Here is a 12,018-nt window from a genome sequence, read left to right as displayed (position 1 = left end):
TTCTGTTTGTTGCTTTTTCCACCCTCTGCTGTGGTGTTAAGGTCCAGCCAGGTTTCTGACCACGGGTCGTATTCCAGAATGGACACCCACTGCGCCTGACTTACTGTTTCCCTGGTGGTGAACATCCAAGTCACCACCAACTCCCAGCTGCCGCACACAGTCCTTTGACACAGCACGTCCGCTTCCAGTACTGTGAACTGCTAGGAGTGGGCTTGCTGACCCCAGGGGATGCGTGTGTTTCATTTCACCAAGTGAAAGATGAAAGCCACTTTGCTTTCCAGAGCAGCCGTACCATTCCGTGCATGACAGGTCCATGTGCCCCATATCCATGAGCACATTCACAGGGTTCTGATTTTCTCATTTTTGCAGACCTCATGGATGTAGCTCACTGTGGCTTTAATCTGCATGTCTCTGGTTGTTAGCAAGGTCAAGCATCTTCATTTATTTGTTATTCATTTAAGTTTCCCCCAACGGCAAACTGCCAGTTCATACCCTTTGCATAGTTTTCTGGAAAGTCTTTGTCTTGTGTTTGCAAGAATCCACTTTATGTTCTAGACCCGCCCACTCTAGTACCGTAGCCAGTGGCCACATGTGGCAGTTTACATTAACATTAATTAAATGAAATCAAAAATTCAGTTTCTTGGTTGCACTATCCACACATTTCCTGTGCTTACTGTTCACACCTGGCTAGTGGCTACCGTGTTGGATAGATAGATACAGAGCATTTCCATCTTCACAGAAGGCTCTGTTTGACAGTGCTGGTCTAGATGTTAATGTTTGTCTTCTCTCTGTTAACTTTATTTGATGTGCTCTTTGTTGAACAGTTGTGATGTACAATTGACCCTTGAACAGTGCGGGGGTTGGGGCACTGACCCTCCGTGCAGCTGAAAATCCACATGTGACTTATAGTTGTCCCTCTATATCTGAGGTTCCTCTGTATCCTCAGGTTCACATCAGGAATTCAACCAACTGCAGATTATGTCACACTGTAGTATTTACTATTGAAAAAAATTCTCATATAAGTGGACCCATGCAGGTCAAACCTGTGTTATTCAAGGGTCAGCTGTAATCACATCCATCCATTTCTCCCCCGAAGTTTGTGTGTTCTGAGTTTTGTTGAAGACTCTATTTACCTCAAGGTCACAAAGATATTCTCATACATTCTCCTCCAATAGCTTTCTCATTTAGACCTTTAACCCATCTGGAGCTTCCATTTGTGCATGGTGTGAGGTTGGGATTTCACTTTATTTTTGCCCCTGTAAAGAATTAGTTTTCCTAAATTACCTATGTTTTAGTGTTTTTCACTAGATTCTAACAAATTGCAGACATACAGACATCCTCTTTATTGTTCATGGTATTGGTTTACTTTTAGGATGAAAAGTTTTGTTATAAATACTCTGAGTAAAATTTTACTCTGTCCTAGATAAGAGATGCCGCCTATTTCTATAAGCGAAGCCAGTGCTACCAAGATGCTTTCAGATGCTTTGAGCAGATTCAGGAATTTGATCTAGCCCTCAAAATGTACTGCCAAGAGGAACTTTTTGAAGAAGCTGCTGTGGCAGTGGAAAAGTAAGTGGTTTTATTCTCTTCTTTCCTCCCCCAAACCCCCCAAGCCCTGCCTTCCCGTTGTTCCTTGGGGAGGTGTTATCTTGCTCTTCTGAAGTGACTTGACTATGTCACTGTCCTTCCACTTGAGTGGTAGCCTCTGTACTGAGTCAAGAGCTCCTTGAATACAGTGTCATGAGGAGAAGGGGTAGAACAAGAGGAAGGATGCGTTATGAGTGTGTATAATATGCCCAGCAATTTTGTGCTTAATGATAGTTCTGTCCTCTCCAGCTTTACCTGCTGAGTTGACAGTTTCACTGATGTGTGGATAGGTAGATCAGAGCACTAGTGGGTGGCCAGGATTCTGCTTCATCATGATCTACTGGCACTCTGGCTGTAGAATTTATTTTAATTAACTTCTGGAAAAGACAATTACATAATTTTTTTATATAATCTCCTTGCTTTTCAATACACTTTGTCCATCTGTCAACAAGCTTTCATATTTCCTCATTAAAAAATATTTTATGCTGAGCTACGAACCATGAATGCACCACTGTCTTCACGTGGACGGGCGTCCGGCTCCTTCCTGATGGCTAACGCTTGTGCGACCTTTTTTGAACTTCTCTATCCATTGACACACACTTCTCCCAGACAAAACACTGTCTCCATACTGTGCACAAAGTCTTCGATAAATAATGGCACTAGGTACTCCCTCAGACCACAAAAAACGAATCATTGCATGTCACGCTTCTTTCCTGCAAATCACAAGTATGGCATCCATTTTTGCTCACACCACAGTTACAAATGAACCGATGTAACATGTTCACATCTGCACAGCAGTGACTGGGAAGACAGTAGCCTTGAATGGGAAGCGCTGATAAGACAGTGCGGCCAACAGAAGTTTAATATAACTGGAGTGCGGATAATTTTTGACTCACCCTTGTATGTGTATGATATGTATGTACACATGCCCTCAGTTGTGGGACACACAAGTTTCATACATTGTCCAGTGGAGCCTCCTTGAGCCTTCAGCCTAACTGATGTTCCAAAGCTGAAGTGCAGATGGGTGGGGTTAGTGGTTGACAAGGAATCTGGAAACAGCATAGGGTAGGTGCCTGTAGGAGGTCTTCTTGGTGGAGTAAGGCAGCTAGAATTGCAGGGTCTGCTAGTCTGCATTTCAGCTCAACAGCTCCTGGAAAAGTAGGCTATGGCTCAGTTGTATATTTTCTTTGCTTTCTACCAAATTATACATGTGACGAAATGAACATGATTAACCAAGTGTTCAAACTTTATATTTTGAAGTTAGCATTTATTAAAATATATCTTATATTTTTAAAAAGCACATAATTTTCACAAAGTATTTACGCTTATGTAACCAGCACCTAGATAAAGATATTGAGTTTATTTTTGGAAATGGAAAGGTAGGTGTCTAGTGCCATGGTTGGTAGTTGAGCATATTCCTTTATCCAGGTCTTTGGTGCCATTATGTGTAAGATATACACAGTGTGTATGTATTAGTCAGCTCAGGCTGCCATAGTGAAATGCCATTGATTGGGTGGTTTAAACAACAGAATTTATTTTCTCATAGTTTTGGAGGCTAGAAGTCCACGGCCAAGGCTCCAGTCAATTGGATTACTGGTGGGAACTCTCTTCCTGGCTTGCAGACAGCTGCTTTCTTGCTATGTCCTCACATGGACTTTCCCTGGTGCTTAAGCATGGAGGGAGAGAGAGATTGTAGGCGAGAGAGCTCTCCTTCTCTTGTGTCTCTTATTTTTTCTTTTTGGACTGCGTTGAGTAGCTTGTGAGATCTTAGTTCCCCGGCCAGGGGTTGAATCCGGGCTTTGACAGTGAAAGCACAGAGTCCTAACCACTGTACTGCCAGGGAATTCCCTGGTGTCTCTTCTTATAAGGACACTAATCCTGTTGGATCGAGGCTGCACCCTTATGACCTCATTTAACCTTAATTACTCCCTTAGAGGCCTCATCTCCAAGTACAGCCATACTTGGGGTTAGGACTTCAACATATGAAGTTTTTTTTTCTTTTTTTTCTTTAAGAACTTTTACCGAGATACAATTGACAAACAATAAACTGCATATATTTAAAGTGTACAATTTGATGTTTGTTTTCTCATTAGTAATGTATGTATGGCAATCCCAATCTCCCAGTTCATCCCACCCCAACCCCCCCCCCACCCCGCTTTCCCCACTTGGTGTCCATATGTTTGTTCCCTACATCTGTGTCTCTATTTCTGCCTTGCAAACCAGTTGATTTCTACCATTTTTCTATATTCCACATATATGTGTTAATATATGATATTTGTTTTACTCTTTCTGACTCACTTCACTCTGTATGACAGTCTGTAGGTCCATCCATGTCTCTGCAAATGTCCCAATTTCATTCCTTTTTACAGCTGAGTCATATTCCATTGTATATATGTACCATATCTTCTTTATCCATTCATCTGTTGATGGACATTTAGGTTCAACATATGAATTTTAGGGGACACAACCTGTCATCCATAATAGGGTGCCCCCTGTGACATTGATTGGGTACCCAATTATCAGGGTGCTGTGTACCGTGAGTAATCAACCAAGCCAATTCCCTTGTGAGGTGATGTGATGAAACCAACTGAGAGGGTTTTTTTGTACTTTCAGTTCTTCAGTTAATCTGTTCTCACTTTTCCAGGAGAGCATTGAATAATCATAGATATCCCCCAGAAACATTTTTTTGGCGTCTCTCATTATTTTGTTTATCAGCTTTCCTGAGATATTCAACTGACTCTCTTAAATGGTATGTTGAGTTGAGATCTAAATGTCATTAGCAGTAATTGGAGCCTCACACTCGATTTCTCTGAGTGTCTTTTGAATGCTCTACATACTGGATTTAGAATTCAGTTGCTGACTGGCCTGACTCAAAATGTAATGAGGACATTTTGGATTTGAAAAGAAAATACCTGGCTAGTTCCTTAAACTTGCTATAAATAACCCCTACTCCATCAGCCAAAGCTCACGAGCGAGGTATATTCCCTTCCTTCATCCTCAATTGCACCCCTTCACCAAGGGCCTGTCATATGAGGCGATATGATGTTTGTGGGATGACCCTGGGGCATCAGGAGGTCCCTGGGTACCTCTCTGGTTGTGAGGAAATGTCTCACATTTTGTCTCCTGCAAGAGTTCAAAAGTAAGCATGTTTCATTGAATTGGCCCAATGCCTTGAAAATTGGTATGTGGAATATACTCAGTTCGATCAGCAAAGTCAAGGGAAGCTTGACTTTGGGGCTTCACTCATCTCACACTAACTCAACCACATGCATTCCTGGCAAAAGAGAAGAGTCATGGGTTGGTTAATAAGAGGAAGATTGATGTAATGGCTGGTGCATCTGCAGCCCCCATCTCCATTCTTTCTCATTAATCCTGTATCAGACTGAACAGGGTTATGTACCCGAAATGATTAGCAAGCTTTTATGCAAGTTTAAAGGATTTTTTTTCAAGAATAATTTTGATTATGCATAATTTCTGCTCTACAGATTGACTTTCCAATGTAACTGTCATTTGCCTAGGTTGCAACTCTAGTATATTTCTTTTTTTTATTTTGCTTTAAAAATTTTTTTTCTCTTTTTTTTTGTTTTTTCTCTTTATTCTTTTTTTGTTTTGGGGGGTTTGGGGGTGTTTTTGTTTGGGGTTTTTTTTTTAGTATTTTTTCTTTTTCTGCAACTCCACTGTATTTCATTAATTAAACATACTAATGCTCAGTTCCTTTGGGGAATAAAGAATTCATTTTATCGGTGTAAAATGAAGCCTTGATAAAGATGCTGGGCAACTTTAGATCCTATTTTGCAGGTCCTATCTACCTGTGGGCGTTTTATGTAAGCTGTTCTGTGCTACATTTTGTAAATTTTCTATTGGGTGATACTGAATTGACATTGGTGTTGTCTGTCTGTCATTGCAGGTATGAAGAAATGCTAAGGGCCAAGACCCTTCCCATCTCCCAGCTCTCCTATTCAGCCAGTCAGTTTTACTTGGAAGCTGCAGCCAAGTACCTGAGCGCGAATAAGATGAAGGAGATGATGGCTGTGCTCTCCAAGCTCGACACGGAAGACCAGCTGGTGTTCCTGAAGTCTCGGAAGCGGCTCACGGAGGCCGCCGACCTGCTCAACAGGGAAGGTCGGAGGGAAGAGGCCGCCCTGCTGATGAAGCAACACGGCCGCCTCTTAGAGGCTGCCCGGCTCACCGCCGACAAGGCCTTCCAGGCCTCATGTCTGTTGGCGGCCGCCCGCCTCAACGTGGCCAGGGATTCGGATGTCGACCACACTGAGGCCATCCTCAGAGAAGCCCTGGACCTGTGCCATGAGACCCGTCAGGCGTCCGGCATCGCTGAGGCCCATTTCCTGCAGGGGGTGATCCAGAGAGACTTTGGAAAGCTCAAGGACGCCTTCCGGAGGTTCAACAGCCTCAGCCACTCAGCGGGGGCAGTGGAGGCACTCTACGAAGCCACCAGCCTCTGCGAGGCCCGGCCTGAGGAGGTCCTGGCCCTGGCTCCGTGGGGCCTGGAGGTCCTCCTCAATCTGGTCCGGGCCCTCCAGAAAGTGAACAACAATGCCGAGAAGGAGATGGTCAAGTCTTGCTTCGAGTTTTTTGGGATTTCACAGGTGGATGCCGCGTACTGCCAGATAGCTCAGAGCGACCCGGGGCCCATATTAAGAATCATTTTTGACCTGGATTTGAACTTGAGAGAGAAGAAAACGAAAGAGCATTTCTTGATCACCACGGACCAGGTGAAATTAGCCTTAAACAAACACCTTCTGCGCAGGCTCTGTCAGATCACGCGGAGCCTGCTTGGGAAGACCTACCCGGGCATCTGCACGAGGTTTATCGTGGGCTTAAAATGCGAGGATGGACGCTGTGAAGATTTCCATAGGCCTCTGCGGCGTCACGAGGCCAAGTGTTTGGTTCAGTCAAAAATACACCTGGTGGTGATCAACGGATTGCTTTTGGAAGCCAAAAAAGTATTCCCTAAAGTCCTAGCTGAAGACCTTGAAGAAATCAACGATATTTTGTCTCCGGATAAGTATGGCCTCTGCAAATCCCTGCTGAATGTCCTCTTCCCTAAGCATTTCCATCAGAGAGTGTTGTCAGAAAACCCCGTGGCATGCAAAGAAGTCCTCAAACCACGTAACACATCCTCCCGCTTCCTCAGGTCCGCTCTGAAAGAGTACATCTGTGTCCTGTTTCAGAACGAAAGGCCTCGAAGCCGCCGGGAGTCCACGGACCTGTGGCTGAGCGCCATGCAGGCTTTCCTTCTCTCTTCCAGCTACCCCGACGAGCTGGATAAGCTGCTCCACCAGGAGGAGGACAGCTACAACCGGGAACTTAAAGCCCTCCAGGCTGAAAAGGAGGAAAGGGGCAGGGGGAGGGGCAGCAGGGTGAAAGGAGTAGAAGGGAAATTCGGCATGCTGGCGCCCAACAAGGACGATGCGAGTGCGGAGAAGACCCACCTGTGTTTCATCCGGCTGCTGGAGGATTCCATCCACCAGTTCTACGTGTGCAGGAACCCAGAAGACTACAAGAGGCGCTTTTTCCGCTTCATGAACGTCCTCGTCAAGAGGTGCAAAGAGCCGCTCATCCCCAGCATCGGGAACACAGTGGCCCTGCTGGAGTTCCAGTTCGTCCACTGCGGGGCAGTCCTGGTCCGCCTCTGTAAGAACGCCGTCCTGTGCCTCCCCAAGAGCTACATCGCGCTCTTGCACTACTGGGAGTTCCTGTTCAGCAAGAAGGACCGGGAGCTCAGGGACGTGTTCACCATCATCCAGGAGTACAGACCCAAGGAGGTGACCAGAGCCATTCAGAATTTCCGGTTCCACCTGTCCTACCTCGTCAAGGTGCTCTGTGGCTGCGAGAATGAGAACTTCAATGTCCTGCTCGACGCCTTCGGTGAAATTGATTACGTGGTGTCTGGGGAGGCGGAGCGGACCCTGGTGCTGTGCTTGGTGATGCTGGTGAACACTGAGGGGGTGCTGCAGCCGTCCTGCAAGCCTCTCCTGTCGGGCCACTTCCAGGAGATCGAGGCCAAGCTGCAGGTGCTGAGCACGGACTGCCCGGGCCAGGTTCCCGAGAGGCTCCTCAGAGTGGTGAAGCGGGTGCGGCTGGCGGTCAACGTGAAGTCGGTGGCGGAGGCGCTGCAGGACCTGCTCTTTGAGCGAGATGAGGAGTACCTGATGGACTGCCACTGGCAGTGGGACAGCGGGCACACCAAAGGGACCACGGTCCGAGGCCTCTACCACGAGGAGGTCAGACTGAACCGCCTGTTCTCTGTGGACCCCACGGGCTACTTTGTCGAACCCGAGGGTGAGATTGGTCAGGACGAGACGGAGGAGCTAGCCTCAGAAGACCGGGACCACCTCCTGGCCGCCATCCTGTCGCAGAAGCAGCGAAAGGCTTCCATCCAGCAGAAGCTGCGGAGGGTGTGCCTGGTGGTGTCCCTGTGCATCAGCTGGAGAAGGAGGGTGGGGACCCAAGCCGAGCACTTCAGGGAGGAGGGCAGGGAGCCTGGGGCCGGGAGCTTCAAAAAGGCCGATGTGGACCGGACCCAGTGCGACCTGTGTGGAGTGAAGTTCACGCATGGGCCCGAGAACTATTTCAGCCCCAATCAGGCATTCGAGGCAGAGGCTCCTGAGGCTGTGGCCCTTTCCGGGGCTGAGCTGGAAGACGAGCAAGGTCGGGAGAGGAGCATTGAGTCTTACGAGCAGCACATCCACCTGGAAAGCCACCAGAGGCAGCAGGTGGCCTACCAGAAGTACTCAGACTTTTTCCACGAGAAGGTGGATCCAGCTATTGTTGAAGGCAAGCTGGTGGTGCAGGACATGGAGCAGAGCGTGTGGGTCCGCAGCGACCTGGGCTCCAAAGAGCACAGCGACGTGTTGCAGAGGAAGGTCCAGGAGAACATCAAGAAGGTCTCAGACACGGTGGAGGACCTCTACAGGCGGAAGGCCTGGGCTGACGGTAAGGGCCTTCAGAAGTGGGGCCCAGATGGTGTCAGAACCCGGGCTTTGAGAACACATGTCTGACTCGAGTCCTTTATCGTGATGGATCATGACACCTGGGGATGATGGCATCTTGGCGTGAGCAGAAATACTAGTGGAAACCATGTGTTATCCAGTTATAGCAAAGCCTCACTATTCGGACCACCCCTCCCCCCGTTAATGGTGTGTCATCGTCTCAGGTCAGGATGGTTTCCCTGGGCATGACAGAGAAGAAAAGGGTTTGCTAACCAGTTTTATGGAGAAGATAGAGGGGGAATGTTTCAAGCCTTGAGGAAACTAAACTTCCCCTGATTCATCCATTCAGTGATCGTTTCTGGAGCACCTACTATGTGCTGAACCCTTGACTAAGATCTAGAAGTGCATAGCTGGGCTCTTCCTTTTAGGAGGGTCCTCACACCATACCCAGTGTGAGAGCCTTTAATAAGAATTCTTATGTGGTCCGTGAATCAGATTTCCTCTGACGTCCTTATTAGCTATGTCTTAGCAATGCTGAGTGGACGTGATGTATAAAATTAGTGAAATTGCATATTTTTAAGTCATTCTAGAATCCAGATGCTCTGGTTTAAGGTAATGAAAGCTTTTTGAACAAAAGCTTCCTCGAGAGGCTTGCTGTTGGCAGTGTCTCCAGACAGGCAGCACTGGCATCAGGCTGGCATCTGCTTGTAGTTTCTGCTCCTGGTGGCAGACAGCAGCCTTACGCTGCCCTTTCTCTCAGGGGAAGCAGGGACAAGCTCCCTGGGAGGTGGGGGCTCTGGCTCCAGTCCTGGGTGTCCTGGTCCCTGCAGCCGCCCTGTCACTCAGAGCTCTTGTTCTTTGATTCCCTAGCGGAGGAGGTCATGGCTCGGCTGGTCAGCTCCCTGATCCCGTCCGTGAGGGATGCACAGGAGTGGCTGAGGAGACGAGAACTGCACTTGAAGGAGGAAGGTGAGGAGCCCTTCATGCCAGGGTGATGCTCTGGGTCTCGTGGTCCTTGGTTCTGAAATGGGGCCGCCTGTGATGCGAGCAGTAATTGCTCACCGTCTAGAAGCACCGACCCCAGTGACTCAGGTCGTTAACGGTAGAGAGGCTGGGTGCCCCCGTCTGACTGTGAGGGTGGTTATTCAGGGTTTGTGCCCGTTGCTTTTCCAAAAACTTTTGCCACTCGTGGGCTGCTATCAGTGATGTTCTGATGGTGGGCAAGTGTTGCAAAGCCATCCCCAGATAAATGTTTGCCTGGGCAAAACCGTTCAGGGAAGTCCATGAATATGTACTGAGTGTCTGGAATGTATCAGCACTGTCCTGGGCTTGGGGATATGAAATAAATTTGTGAATAAAACACATAAAAACCACTGGGGCAACTTGCATACATCTTCCTTCAGAGGGTTGAAGACAGGTGTAGAGTGAGTCAGGTTTCCTGACAGTCAGGCTCATCTTGCCGAGTTCTGTGTTATCTGGAAAGTCTCCCCTACTCTTGGCGGGACCTTATTTCTTCTTCCTCCTGGTATTCCACCTGCCCCAGATTAGTCCTCATACTCCAGATGCTGCTGGAAAATGCAGACCCCGGAGCCAGGGAAAGCTGGAAAAGACTTGACACAAATGTCTGTGCCAATGAAAAAATCTCTAGATTATAGCCCCTGCTGGCATTATGATTTTTGTGATTGTTTCAGACAGAAGAACATAACTGGAATACCAGCTCAAGGCTGCAGTTCAGTTTAGGTTTTGTTTGACTTATTTTCCACTTAAAGAGCCTCTCAAATAAGACTAGAGGAACTAGCCTGTAAATGAACATTGTGGAGAATGGTGTGTACTTTGGCTCTGGCTTTTTTTTTTTTCCTTTAATTTAAAACAGTGATCCCAGAGACATCAGGTTTTACTAGGATATTATTATATACTGCAATAGCATGAAAAAAAAAATCACCATTCTGCACGTTCTGTTTTTTCACTTTGTAAACAGGTGTCGTTCAGGAGGATGATTATGAAAATGAAGTGGAAGACTTCGGTGAGCTCCGTCCCAGGAGGCGTCCTCGGAAATATGCGAAGAAGAGAAAGTACTGATGTCCACACTGCTCTGTCCTAAACCTTCCGAACATTCCATCCTAACTTAGAATGCTGCGTGCTGGGGCAGATGAGGAAAAGAATACACATTAGCGTAAAAAGTGGGGGGAGGGGTTTAACGATGCCTTTGCTTTTCATTCTTATTAGTTCTCTCTCTGTGGTGGCTTAGGGTCTGACTGCTCCCTCCGAGCAGGGGCCGCCGAAGTGTTTTCCAAGTTCAAGTCCAGGAGTACTGATTCCCCCTAAAACGGGCTCAGGTGAGAGGAGTCATCGCTGGAGGGAACCTTGGGACCCTCCCCCCGAGGCCCCCCGAGTCTCCGGCCCATCATCACCGTGACGCTGGTTAGTAGCAGGGACACCCTCACTTCAGAGTTGCCACTGCCCTGGCCTGGGAACCCCCCCACCCCAGATCCCCTCATCTCTGTTCACACTGCCGGCCACCCCCGACCCTAGGCCACCCTTGGTCATCTCCGAGCCCACCTGTGGCGTGGTTCCTTCTGTTATGTATGTTAGCCTTTTCTCTGTGTGGCAACTTTCTGCTGCCTTCCCCGCCCACCCCGTGTTTTGAGACCGTTCTCAGCTGCCTGTGCAAGGCGTGATTAGACTACCTCAGAATGTAGTCAAGATCTCCCCACTGTCTTCCGGGCGGCCAGCCTCAGGACCGGCCCTCTAGAAGGAAAGGCCAGGGGATGTTGCTGGGAGTTCCCGGCCTGTCTCTCCGAGGTTGTTCCAACCCTACCTTGGCTCTGGTGCAGACCTTCCAAACAGTGTTTTGTATGTAGCCCTCTACGTCTCGTTTCCTTGGGTCTCCCTGGCAAGTTTGCCGTCCTAGCTTACCTGGACGTTCCGATGAGTTTCCCCTCACCGATCTCCCCATGGGGGCACTGGAACCGGCAGAGCTGCAGGCTGGGGACAGTCAGACAGAGGAGAAGCCCGCCTTGCGGTGTCGATCTGCGGGGATTTGGCCGTGACTCACCGCCCCGTGGCGGGCAGGTCTGGGAAGAAGAGGGGGCCCTGGGCCTCTTTGCAGGAGGCCACTGCCGCCCCCTGAGCCATCAGATTGCCCCCTTCTGGAAGCTCGCCCGCCTCTCGTGGTCACGGCCCTCCCCGTGCCCCACCTCTCAGCCTGGCCTGCTGCCCAAGGTCAGGCTCACGTGGGTCCGTCACCATGTCAGCATCACCGTGGAACCAGCCTTCTCCCCGTGCTACCGCTGCTTTGACGGCTCTTTGTTTTTTTCTGCATTGTCTTTCTAAATGACTCTGTTTCCTTGAAATGTAAGGTTTCTAATTTTTATTAGGTTATGGTTCTAATTTTTATTCCAGATGTTTTTATAAACTTCACTTGCCAGGAAAAAAAAAAGGGAAGAGAAAACCAATCAAATCTTGCTGTATTATCCCA

The 12,018-nt window shown here is 48.3% G+C and overlaps 1 protein-coding gene across 3 annotated transcripts in view; it reads left to right on the top strand.

Annotated features, from left to right (window-relative positions):
* TRANK1 (tetratricopeptide repeat and ankyrin repeat containing 1) overlaps positions 1-12,018 on the top strand; it is an 86,456-nt gene extending 74,438 nt beyond the window's left edge. For all 3 annotated transcript variants that reach the window (XM_057706041.1, XM_057706042.1, XM_057706043.1), the window contains 4 exons: positions 1,424-1,569; positions 5,495-8,544; positions 9,411-9,509; positions 10,519-12,018. In XM_057706041.1, coding sequence (XP_057562024.1) covers positions 1,424-1,569; positions 5,495-8,544; positions 9,411-9,509; positions 10,519-10,619 — 3,396 coding nt within the window. In that variant the 3' untranslated portion in view covers positions 10,620-12,018. The remainder of the gene's footprint in view (positions 1-1,423; positions 1,570-5,494; positions 8,545-9,410; positions 9,510-10,518) is intronic.

Source organism: Hippopotamus amphibius, chromosome 13 (genome assembly GCF_030028045.1).
Source record: "Hippopotamus amphibius kiboko isolate mHipAmp2 chromosome 13, mHipAmp2.hap2, whole genome shotgun sequence".
Classification (NCBI taxonomy): domain Eukaryota; kingdom Metazoa; phylum Chordata; class Mammalia; order Artiodactyla; family Hippopotamidae; genus Hippopotamus; species Hippopotamus amphibius.
This window is presented reverse-complemented; position numbering and strand designations above follow the sequence as displayed.